This window comes from Xenopus tropicalis, chromosome 10, assembly GCF_000004195.4.
Source record: "Xenopus tropicalis strain Nigerian chromosome 10, UCB_Xtro_10.0, whole genome shotgun sequence".
NCBI lineage: Eukaryota > Metazoa > Chordata > Amphibia > Anura > Pipidae > Xenopus > Xenopus tropicalis.
In genome coordinates, this window is record NC_030686.2 from 50,982,266 (window position 1) to 50,994,363 (window position 12,098).

The 12,098-nt window shown below is 56.5% G+C and overlaps 1 protein-coding gene across 3 annotated transcripts in view; it reads left to right on the top strand.

Moving 5' to 3' along the window:
- Nucleotides 1-12,098, top strand: part of prkca (protein kinase C, alpha) — a 120,245-nt gene that overhangs the window by 98,659 nt on the left and 9,488 nt on the right. For all 3 annotated transcript variants that reach the window (XM_031894176.1, NM_001079284.1, XM_031894177.1), the window contains 8 exon segments: nt 190-333; nt 449-622; nt 1,191-1,282; nt 2,071-2,133; nt 2,224-2,362; nt 4,968-5,048; nt 5,147-5,254; nt 6,336-6,476. In XM_031894176.1, coding sequence (XP_031750036.1) covers nt 190-333; nt 449-622; nt 1,191-1,282; nt 2,071-2,133; nt 2,224-2,362; nt 4,968-5,048; nt 5,147-5,254; nt 6,336-6,476 — 942 coding nt within the window.

The window sequence follows — 12,098 nt, forward strand, 5'->3', positions numbered from 1 at the left end:
TGGAATGTGCCCCCCGGGGGTGCCCTAATGTACACGTGTGCCCGCGCCTCTCACTCACTGCCTGGGGCATAACGGGGGCATTGCAGTGATCGGCAGCAGCGATGCCCCGTAAGTGAGGGGGGTGTACGTTGGGCATGGGATCACATGTGTGCCAGCCCCTGTACCCCAACCTGTGTCTGTGCCCCCCAGAAAGCCAAACTGGGCCCCGCCGGGAACAAAGTCATCAGCCCCACGGACGAGCGGCGCCCCTACGTCCCCTCCAACAACATCGACAGCGTCCGACTCACCGACTTCTCCTTCCTCATGGTGCTGGGCAAGGGCAGCTTCGGCAAGGTCAGTCTGTGCTGCCAACTACCCCCCCCCCCTAATTATGTGCCCACGGCTTTCCCTCTGTTGCTAGGGGTCTGCGACCCGCACGTGTGCCACTCACGGTGCCGCTCATTTGCAGGTCATGTTGGCGGAAAGGAAGGGGGCGGACGAGCTCTTTGCCATCAAGATCCTGAAAAAGGACGTGGTGATCCAGGACGATGACGTGGAATGTACCATGGTGGAGAAGCGGGTACTGGCGCTGCAGGGCAAGCCGCCCTTCCTCACCCACCTGCACTCCTGCTTCCAGACTGTGGTACGTGGGCACTGCCCTCTGCTTTCCCCCAGCTGCCAGACTGTGGTACGTGGGCACTGCCCTCTGCTTTCCCCCAGCTGCCAGACTGTGGTACGTGGGCACTGCCCTCTGCTATCCCTCAGCTGCCAGACTGTGGTACGTCCCGTGGGCACTGCCCTCTGCTTTCCCCCAGCTGCCAGACTGTGGTACGTGGGCACTGCCCTCTGCTTTCCCCCAGCTGCCAGACTGTGGTACGTGGGCACTGCCCTCTGCTATCCCTCAGCTGCCAGACTGTGGTACGTCCCATGGGCACTGCCCTCTGCTTTCCCCCAGCTGCCAGACTGTGGTACGTCCCGTGGGCACTGCCCTCTGCTTTCCCCCAGCTGCCAGACTGTGGTACATCCCGTGGGCACTGCCCTCTGCTTTCCCCCAGCTGCCAGGTAGGTAGGTGCTTGTAAGGTGCCACGGGTACTAATAGTCACTGGGGGACTGCACACAGCCCAACTGGCAGCCAGCTCTGTACGTAAGTAATGAAAGCTGGGTTCTGATTGGTTGGTTTGTCGCTGAACTGGTTTTGCTTCCCCTATAGGATCGCCTGTACTTCGTCATGGAATACGTGAACGGGGGGGACCTGATGTACCACATCCAGCAAGTGGGCAAATTCAAGGAGCCCCAAGCCGTGTAAGTAGCGCGGGGCATTGCCTGGGAACTCACCCCACCCAGGGCAGTTCCAGCCTCAGCGCGGGATTGGGTAATGACTGCAGCCAATCACACTCGAGCAGCAGTTCTGTGTATCAGCCCATTGCAGGAACGGGGCAGGTTGGGCGCAGGGGGGCACAGCAGGGTGTAGGTACCAGAGCCGGGGGGATTATGGGGCAAGTCAGACCAATTGCCCCCCGTAAGTTTCCGTAAGGGAGAGAGAGAGGAATCTTCAGCTGCAGTTACTGGGCATGATGGGAATGTCGCCAAACTGCACGTCATAATTAATACCCTACAGCGGGGCATGTTACCCACATACCCCTCAGTGCCAGGGCAACACATGCAGCAACAGGCAGATTGGCCCTTATGTGTGGCCCTAACAGGGACCCTTATGCCTCTTTATGCGCAGAAATGAAAGGCGCTCTGCCCCCCTCAGTGTATAAATTGGGGGCTTGTGGGGGCCCCAGTGTCACACAGTAGTTACCCCATCACTCAGCAGTGAATCTGACATTACCTGCCCCCCCCCTTGCCACTCATATCCAGTCTTGCAGCCCCCCCAGACTGTTACTGAATTGGGTCAGAATGGAACCCCGGGCAGTAGGTGTTGGTGAACTACAACTCCCAGCATCCTCAGCCTGGGGCCCATGTTGATATGGACTTCCTGCCGCCACCCATCGCCCTCGAGAAGCCCAGTTCTACAATCACTCACTGGGGGGGACCCGTTGTACCCCACTTCCCGTGTCAGTAACCCCCTCTTTCACCCCCTGCAGGTTTTACGCAGCAGAGATCTCCGTTGGGCTGTTCTTTCTGCACAAGAAGGGGATTGTGTACAGGTGGGTATCACCCCCCCCAGGGAGCCAGAACTGCCCCTCTATATCTAGATTTTGCCCCGGCTGCTCCTGACACTGCATTATTCCCGACAGAGACTTGAAGTTGGACAACGTCATGTTGGACTCCGAGGGACACATTAAAATTGCCGATTTCGGGATGTGCAAGGAGCACATGGTAGACGGGGTAACGACCCGGACCTTCTGCGGCACCCCTGATTATATTGCCCCGGAGGTAAGTGTTCCACCAATCACGTGAGTTCTAGCCCCCTCCCTGCCAAGACCAATGGTAATTTCACTGTATTTGGGTGGCAGCCCCGGGGCTCTGACAGGCACTGTAGCCTAAAGTTCTGGGCCCATTTGGGTCAGTAGGGGGCTCATCTGATTGCTGCGCAGTTTTATACCGCCACTATAGGCATCTGACTCCAAATCCCTCCCACTGAGGCACCAGAGGGCTCCGTATCCATGGCAACAGGGATAGATAAGGGGGTTAGGGTGAGCATCACCTTCCCCGTGTGTGGGCACCGGCGCCACGCCAACAGCCCTGCAGGGGGGAACAATTGTGCGCGAACAGAATATGGCTGCTCGGCCCCCCCATCGGGGGGAGGGGCAGGAGCTGAGTTTAACCCCTTATGCAGAGTATCCATCATGGCGGGGCATTGATCGGGCTCCCCCAGTAATCCAGATGGACCGTCTGCTGACTCTCAGCCAATCACAATCGCTGCTCTAGAAATGTCACTTTTCTGTCTCATTGTTGCCCCCTCGCCCCCCCCCCCCAGCGCCAGGGGATGCGCCGCTGCGTCTCTGTAATGAAGATAAATGGGGCTGTACTGTAGCCCCTCCCCCCGCGCCCCACTTCTATCCGAACCCCCGTCCCCCCAGTGAGGAAGCAGAGGGGCCCATTCACTAAAGGTGCCAGGAATATGCACAGGCTGATTGGCTGGTTAATGTCCGGTCTGGGCTCGTTAGGGCACCCCGAGGGGAAGGGGCTCGTTAGGGCACCCCGAGGGGAAGGGGCTCGTTAGGGCACCCCGAGGGGAAGGGGCTCGTTAGGGCACCCCGAGGGGAAGGGGCTCGTTAGGGCACCCCGCGGGGAAGGGGCTCGTTAGGGCACCCCGAGGGGAAGGGGCTCGTTAGGGCACCCCGAGGGGAAGGGGCTCCTTAGGGCACCCCGAGGGGAAGGGGCTCGTTAGGGCACCCCGAGGGGAAGGGGCTCGTTAGGGCACCCCGCGGGGAAGGGGCTCGTTAGGGCACCCCGCGGGGAAGGGGCTCGTTAGGGCACCCCGAGGGGAAGGGGCTCGTTAGTGCTGAGCCGTTAGCGCTCGCTCTGTGGGGAGAATCGCCTTATTTGTGCCGCTGATGGAAGGAGAAGGTCACCTGGGACTGTCGGCGCCGGCGCTGCCCGCAGGGGGCCACAATTGGTGTGGGGGGGGGGGGGCTCGGTGACTGGCGGGTAAATAAAAGGCGTCTTCTATTCCTGGGGCAAAAGGGAACCCAGCGGGGCCCTTGGCGCCGCGTCCTGCCCACCGTTGGGCCCAGCTCTGTGGCACTGTATGGGTTAACCCCTGCGCCGCTGGGCACAAGCATAGACTGGGGGGCTCATTAATGCCCCCCCACAGCAGCCCCTAAACTCAGTGTTATGTGGGAATTCTCAGTGGGTCAGAACCAGCGCCTCAAAAATGGCAGCAGCCACTTTCCCTCATTCAAGTGATACACGGGGGGCAAATGTGTGGCTCTGGGGTGCAGTGTGTCCCACCCCGTTACGTGCCCCACAGTGTCACCCCATTATGTGCCCCACAGTGTCACCCCATTATGTGCCCCACAGTGTCACCCCCATTATGTGCCCCACAGTGTCACCCCATTATGTGCCCCACAGTGTTACCCCCATTATGTGCCCCACAGTGTCACCCCATTATGTGCCCCACAGTGTCACCCCATTACATGCCCCACAGTGTCACCCCATTACATGCCCCAAAGTGTCACCCCGTTACGTGCCCCACAGTGTTACCCCATTACATGCCCCAAAGTGTCACCCCATTACATGCCCCACAGTGTCACCCCATTACGTGCCCCACAGTGTTACCCCATTACATGCCCCAAAGTGTTACCCCATTACATGCCCCAAAGTGTCACCCCGTTACGTGCCCCACAGTGTCACCCCATTATGTGCCCCACAGTGTCACCCCCATTATGTGCCCCACAGTGTCACCCCATTACGTGCCCCACAGTGTCACCCCATTACGTGCCCCACAGTGTCACCCCATTACATGCCCCACAGTGTCACCCCATTATGTGCCCCACAATGTCACCCCGTTATTGTATGTGTCTCACCATGTCACCCTATTATGCGCCCCACAGTGCCCCCCTATGTCACCCCATTATGTGTCCCACAGTGGCACTGACAGGAGTTATTGGGGTTCATACCCACAGGAATAGGGCAGCGGGGCATCACCCCCAGGTTGGTGCAGGTTTATCTGCCCCTGACAGGGAAATACTGGGCCCCCCCATGGTGAAGCAACAAAGTGGAGCCTGATGTGACCCCCGAAGCTGCAGGCGCAGAGCCGATACCTAATGAGTGCGTTGCTACGTGGGGAAGTTACTCCCTAGTTACGGGGGCAGGAGTCCCCTTCTGTGGGCACTGAGTGGGGGGAGGGTTCTATTAATAAGGGCCCCCGGGGACGGGCGCTGCTGGTAGAACATTTAGTGAATGCAGATGAAGGTTCCCCGGGGGAAGGGGGGGCTCAGTTACAGAATTAGGGGGGTAGCAGCACAACGTACCCCCCCACAACAGAGCAAGCAGCTTCCAGCGCCGATTGGCTAACGTTGGTCTCCCCCCCCAGATCATTGCTTACCAGCCCTACGGGAGGTCGGTGGATTGGTGGGCGTATGGAGTCTTGTTGTACGAGATGTTGGCCGGGCAGGTAAGTGGCACCGTGAGCTTCGCGCGCCATTTAGCTGTTATGGCCCATTGGGCGCCCAAGTGTCTCACCGCGTGTCCCTCTCTCCTGCGCACGTGCAGCCGCCGTTTGATGGCGAGGATGAGGATGAGCTCTTCCAGTCTATTATGGAGCACAACGTCTCCTACCCGAAATCTATGTCCAAAGAAGCTGTGTCCATTTGCAAAGGGGTAAGTCTGGGGGGGTCTCTGTAGCGCTCTGAGGCCGGGGTAACTGTCTCTTCTGTGTCCCATTGTCTGTTATTGAGCAAGAACCCCACCAACCCCCAATGGCATTCATTGGCCAAGGGAACTCAAGGGCAACAGCACTAAGTCACCCCCTTGTCCTACTCCCTCCATCTTGTCCTACTGTCTCCATTTTGTCCTACTGTCTCCATCTTGTCCTACTGTCTCCATCTTGTCCTACTGTCTCCCTCTTGTCCTACTGTCTCCATCTTGTCCTACTGTCTCCATCTTGTCCTACTGTCTCCATCTTGTCCTACTGTCTCCATCTTGTCCTACTGTCTCCATCTTGTCCTACTGTCTCCATCTTGTCCTACTGTCTCCCTCTTGTCCTACTGTCTCCATCTTGTCCTACTGTCTCCATCTTGCCCTACTGTCTCCATCTTGCCCCACTGTCTCCCTCTTGTCCTACTGTCTCCATCTTGTCCTACTGTCTCCATCTTGTCCTACTGTCTCCATCTTGTCCTACTGTCTCCATCTTGTCCTACTGTCTCCATCTTGTCCTACTGTCTCCATCTTGTCCTACTGTCTCCATCTTGTCCTACTGTCTCCCTCTTGTCCTACTGTCTCCATCTTGCCCTACTGTCTCCATCTTGCCCTACTGTCTCCATCTTGCCCTACTGTCTCCATCATGCCCTACTGTCTCCATCTTGCCCTACTGTCCCCATCTTGCCCTACTGTCTCCATCTTGCCCTACTGTCTCCATCTTACCCTACTGTCCCCATCTTGCCCTACTGTCCCCATCTTGTCCTACTGTCTCCATCTTGCCCTACTGTCCCCATCTTGCCCTACTGTCCCCATCTTGCCCTACTGTCCCCATCTTTCCCTACTGTCCCCATCTTGCCCTACTGTCTCCATCTTGTCCTACTGTCCCCATCTTGCCCTACTGTCCCCATCTTGCCCTACTGTCCCCATCTTGCCCTACTGTATCCATCTTGCCCTACTGTCCCCATCTTGCCCTACTGTCTCCCTCTTGCCCTACTGGAAATACATATGTGGGTGACTGTTGCCCCTTTTTGCCCCTCTCCAGTTAATGACGAAGCACCCAGTGAAGAGATTGGGGTGCGGGCCGGAGGGGGAGCGGGATATTAGGGAACACACATTCTTCCGCCGGATCGACTGGGAGAAGCTGCAGAACAGAGAGATCCAACCGCCATTCAAGCCGAAAGTGGTGAGTGAAGGAATCTGCTTGGTGGGAACTGAGCTTGGGGGGTTTGGGGGGCACAGCTGCTCCGCCCCTAGAGACCCCCCCACATCTCACATAGAGAGAAGCAGCAGCTTCAGCGCCGGTTCTTTAGGGAACCCATTTCTTCAGTCAGTACCATATGGCGAGAGATTCCTGTAAATGAATATGTGGGTCAGAGCCTGGGGGTGCGGGGAATCCGCTGTGTTTGTGCCCTGGGGGGTCCCTAGCAACGGCGCAGTCTCGCTGCACAGTCACTGTGAGAGGGTGAGACACCGAGACGCTCAGCGTAGTCACTCGCTCTGATCAGAGACTGAATCTGCCCCACTGGCACCCACTGACACCCACTGGCACCCCTCACTCCTGAACCCCTACTGTACAAGAGAGACAGTAGGGCAAGATGGGGACAGTAGGGCAAGATGGGGACAGTAGGGCAAGATGGGGACAGTAGGGCAAGATGGGGACAGTAGGGCAAGATGGGGACAGTAGGGCAAGATGGGGACAGTAGGGCAAGATGGAGACAGTTGGGCAAGATGGAGACAGTAGGGCAAGATGGGGACAGTAGGGCAAGATGGAGACAGTAGGGCAAGATGGGGACAGTAGGCAAGATGGGGACAGTAGGGCAAGATGGAGACAGTAGGGCAAGATGGAGACAGTAGGGCAAGATGGGGACAGTAGGGCAAGATGGGACAGTAGGGCAAGATGGAGACAGTAGGGCAAGATGGGGACAGTAGGACAAGATGGGGACAGTAGGGCAAGATGGAGACAGTAGGGCAAGATGGGGACAGTAGGGCAAGATGGAGACAGTAGGGCAAGATGGAGACAGTAGGGCAAGATGGGGACAGTAGGACAAGATGGGGACAGTAGGGCAAGATGGAGACAGTAGGGCAAGATGGAGACAGTAGGCAAGATGGGGACAGTAGGGCAAGATGGAGACAGTAGGCAAGATGGGGACAGTAGGGCAAGATGGAGGACAGTAGGGCAAGATGGAGACAGTAGGGCAAGATGGGGACAGTAGGCAAGATGGGACAGTAGGCAAGATGGGGACAGTAGGGCAAGATGGGGACAGTAGGGCAAGATGGGGACAGTAGGGCAAGATGGGGACAGTAGGGCAAGATGGGGACAGTAGGCAAGATGGGGACAGTAGGGGCAAGATGGGGACAGTAGGGCAAGATGGGGACAGTAGGGCAAGATGGGGACAGTAGGGCAAGATGGAGACAGTAGGGCAAGATGGAGACAGTAGGGCAAGATGGGGACAGTAGGGCAAGATGAGAGACAGTAGGGCAAGATGGGGACAGTAGGGCAAGATGGGGACAGTAGGGCAAGATGGAGACAGTAGGGCAAGATGGAGACAGTAGGGCAAGATGGGACAGTAGGCAAGATGGGACAGTAGGGCAAGATGGCGACAGTAGGGCAAGATGGAGACAGTAGGGCAAGATGGGGACAGTAGGACAAGATGGAGACAGTAGGGCAAGATGGGGACAGTAGGGCAAGATGGAGACAGTAGGACAAGATGGAGACAGTAGGGCAAGATGGGGACAGTAGGGCAAGATGGGACAGTAGGGCAAGATTGGGACAGTAAGGCAAGATGGGGACAGTTAGGGCAAGATGGGACAGTAGGCAAGATGGGGACAGTAGGGCAAGATGGAGACAGTAGGGCAAGAGGGAGACAGTAGGGCAAGATGGAGACAGTGGGCAAGATGGAGACAGTGGGGCAAGATGGAGACAGTGCCACAAGAAATGGGGACACAGTAAAAAGGAAAGGGTAAAGAAATTGACCACAATCACGATTGTGGCCAAGACAAAGCTGAAGAGACAAAAAGCACACAAAGGGGAGACAGTAGGGCAAGATGGAGACAGTAAGAAACGAGAGAGGAAGATGGAGACAGTAGGGCAAGATGGGAACAGTAAGGGCAAGATGGAGAAGTAGGGCAAGATGGGACAAGTAGGCAAGATGGAGACAGTAGGGCAAGATGGAGACAGTAGGGCAAGATGGAGACAGTGGGGCAAGATGGGGACAGTAGGCCAAGAGGGAGACAGTAGGGCAAGATGGAACGACAGTAGGCAAGATGGAGACAGTAGGCAAGATGGAGACAGTAGGACAAAGATGGAGACAGTAGGGCAAGATGGGGACAGTAGGGCAAGATGGAGAAAGTAGGGCAAGATGGAGACAGTAGGGCAAGATGGAGAGAGTACTGCCCATATTGGAGTGCTATAGACCAGATTGAAGTCTGAAATATCCCCCATGAATCAAGTTGTTCCGATTGCCCAGGTGGGGTACAGTGCTGCACAAATAAAGTGTATAAGGGATACAGAGTGTTGGGGGGTAGAGCACAGATTTACATGAGGATTAGCAGGAAGTGTGGAACGTGGGCGCAGAAGGGATTATAGTCTCACTGTGTGCCTATGGGTGCTGTGCCCGTGGGTTCTGTGCCCGTGGGTGCTGTGCCCGTGGGTGCTGTGCCCGTGGGTTCTGTGCCCGTGGGTGCTGTCCGTGGTGCTGTGCCCGCCCGGCAGTGAGAGGCTCCGGTACATTATTAGTCCGCGTCATACCGGGCTCCCTAGGCCTCGCCCCGCCCCCCGCAATAAGCTGCACCCCTGTAAGCAAGCAGACTGTAAGCTCTTGGGGACAGGCCAGAGAGATAAAGCATCTGTGTAATTTCCCCAGCGAAGGCGGGATTGGCCCATCTGCCCTCGGGTTATTCGCTGGATATTAACTTGCGCACAGATCCGGCCAATCACTCGGCGCCATGTGTCCCTACAGTAATTGTATGAGGTTATTATGGGGGGGGCCCTAGTGCCTCCCCGCTATACACCCACACGGGATACAGTATGTATATAAGGGGGGATTTATGAATGGACAGGGTGACCCTTCCCTCCCAATCAGCTTTGGGCACAATGGGGCTCCTGCTATTCCTACCCCTTCTCCTTCTCTCCTACCCCTTCTCCTTCTCTCCTACCCTCTTCTCCTTCTCTCCTACCCCTTCTCCTTCTCTCCTACCCTCTTCCTTCTCTCCCTACACCCCTTCTCCTTCTCTCCTACCCTTCTTCTTCTCTCCTCACCCCTTCTCCTTCCTACCCCCTTCTCTTCCTACCCCTTCTCCCTTCTCTCTCCTACCCCTTCTTCCTTCTCTCCTTTCTACCCCTTCCCTCTTCTCTCCTACCCCTTCCTTCTCTCCTCCCCTTCTCCTTCTCTCCTACCCTTCTCTTCTCTTCCTACCCCCCTTCTTCCACCCCTTCTCTCCTACCCCTTCCCCTTCTCTCCTCCTACCCCTTCTCCTTCTTCTCTCTCCTACCCTTCCCTTCTCTCCTACCCCTTCTCCTTCTCTCTCCCCTATCTCCTCTTCCTCCCCTTCTCTCCTACCCCTTCCTCTCCCCTCCCCTTCTTCCTCTCCTACCCTTTCCCCTTCTCTCCTACCCCTTCCTTCTTCTCCTACCCTTCTCCTTCTCTCCTACCCTTCTTCTTCTCTCCTCCCCTTCCCCTTCTCTCCTACCTCCTTCTCCTTCTCTCCTACCCCTTCTCTCTTCTCTCCTACCCCTTCTCCTTCTCTCCTACCCCTTCTCCTTCTCTCCTACCCCTTCCTTCTTCCTACCCTTACCCTTCTCTCCTACCCCTTCCCCCTTCTCTCCTACCCCTTCCCCTCTCTCCTACCCCCCCTTCTTCCTCTCTCTCCTACCCCTTCTCCTTCTCTCCTACCCTTCTTTCCTTCCTCTCCTACCCTTCTTCTTCTCTCCTACCCTTCCCTTCTCTCCTACCCCTTCTCCTTCTCTCCTACCCCTTCTCTCTTCTCTCCTACCCCTTCTCCTTCTCTCCTACCCCTTCTCCTTTCTCTCTACCCCTTCTCCTTCCTCCTCCCTTCTCTCCTAACCCCTTCTCCCTTCTCTCCTACCCTTCCCCTTCCTCCTCCCTACCCCTTCCCTCCTTCTCTCCTACCCCTTCCTCCTTCTCTCCTACCCTTCTCTTCTCTCCTACCTCTTCTCCTTCTCTCCTACCCCTTCTTCCTTCTCTCCTACCCCTTCTCCTTCTCTCCTTACCTCCTTTCTCCTTCTCTCCTACCCTTCTCTTCTCTCTACCCCTTCTCTCTTCCTCCTTCCCTTCTCTTCTCCCTTCCCCTTCTCTCCTACCCCTTCTCCTCTCTCTCCTACCCCTTCTTCTTCTCTCCTACCCCTTCTCTCCTACCCCTTCCCTTTCCTTCTCTCTAACCCCTTCCCTTCTCTCCTACCCTTCCCCTTCTCTCCTACCCCCTTCTCCTTCTCTCCTACCCCTTCTCCTTCTCTCCTACCCCTTCTCCCTTCTCTCCTACCCCTCTTTTCTCCTTCTCTCCTACCCTCTTCTCTCCTACCCCTTCCCTTCTCTCCTACCCCTTCCCCTTCTCTCCTACCCCTTCTCCTTCTCTCCTACCCCTTCTCCTTCTCTCCTACCCCTTCTCCTTCTCTCTCTACCCCTTCCTTCTCTCCTACCCCTTCCCTTCTCTCCCCCTAACCCCTTCTCCTTCTCTCCTACCCCTTCATCCTTCTCTCCTAACCCCTTCTCCTTCTCTCCTACCCCTTCTCCTTCTCTCCTCACCCCTTCTCTCCTACCCTTCCCCTTCTCTCCTACCCTTCTCTTCTCTCCTACCCCTTCTCCCTTCTCTCTCTACCCCTTCCCCTTCTCCTCTACCCCTTCTCCTTCTCTCCTACCCCTTCTTCTTCTCTCCCTCCACCTTCCCCTTCTCTCCTACCCCTTCTCCTTCTCTCCTACCCCTTCTTCTTTCTCTCCTACCCCTTCTCCTTCTCTCCTACCCTTCTCTTCCTCTCCTACCCCTTCTTCTTCACCTCTCTCACCCTTCTCTCTCCTACCCCTTCCCCTTCTCTCCTACCCCTTCCCCTTCTCTCCTACCCTCCTCCTTCTCTCCTACCCCTTCTTCTTCCTCTCCTACCCCTTCTCCTTTCTCTCCTACCCCTTCTTCTTCTCTCTACCCCTTCTTCCTTCTCTCCTACCCCTCTTCCCTTTCTCTCCTACCCTTCCCCCTTCTCTCCTACCCCTTCTCCTTCTCTCCTACCCCTTCCCCTTCTCTCCTACCCCTTCTCCTCTCTCTCCTACCCCTTCCCCTTCTCTCCTACCCCTTCTCCTTCTCTCCTACCCCTTCTCTTCTCTCCTACCCTCTTCTCTCCTACCCCCTTCTCTTCTCTCCTACCCCTTCCTCCTTCTCTCTCTCCCACCCCCTTCTCCTTCTCTCTACCCTCACCCTTCTTCTTCTCTCCTACCCTTCTCTCTCTACCCCTCTCTCTCCCTTCTCTCCTACCCCTTCTCCCTTCTCTCCTACCCCTTCTCCCTTCTCTCCTACCCCTTCTCCTTCTCTCCTACCCCTTCTCCTTCTCCTCCTACCCTTCTCCTTCTCTCCTACCCCTTCTCCTTCTCTCCTACCCTCCTTCTCTCCTACCCTCTTCCCTTCTCTCTACCCCTTCCTTCTCTCTCTACCCCTTCTCCTTCTCTCCTTACCCCTTCTCTTCTCTCCTACCCCTTCTCTTCTCTCCTACCCCTTCCCTTCTCTCTACCTTCTCCTCTCTCCCTACCCCTTCTCCTTCTCTCCTACCCCTTCTCCCTTTCTCTCCTACCCTTCTCCCTTC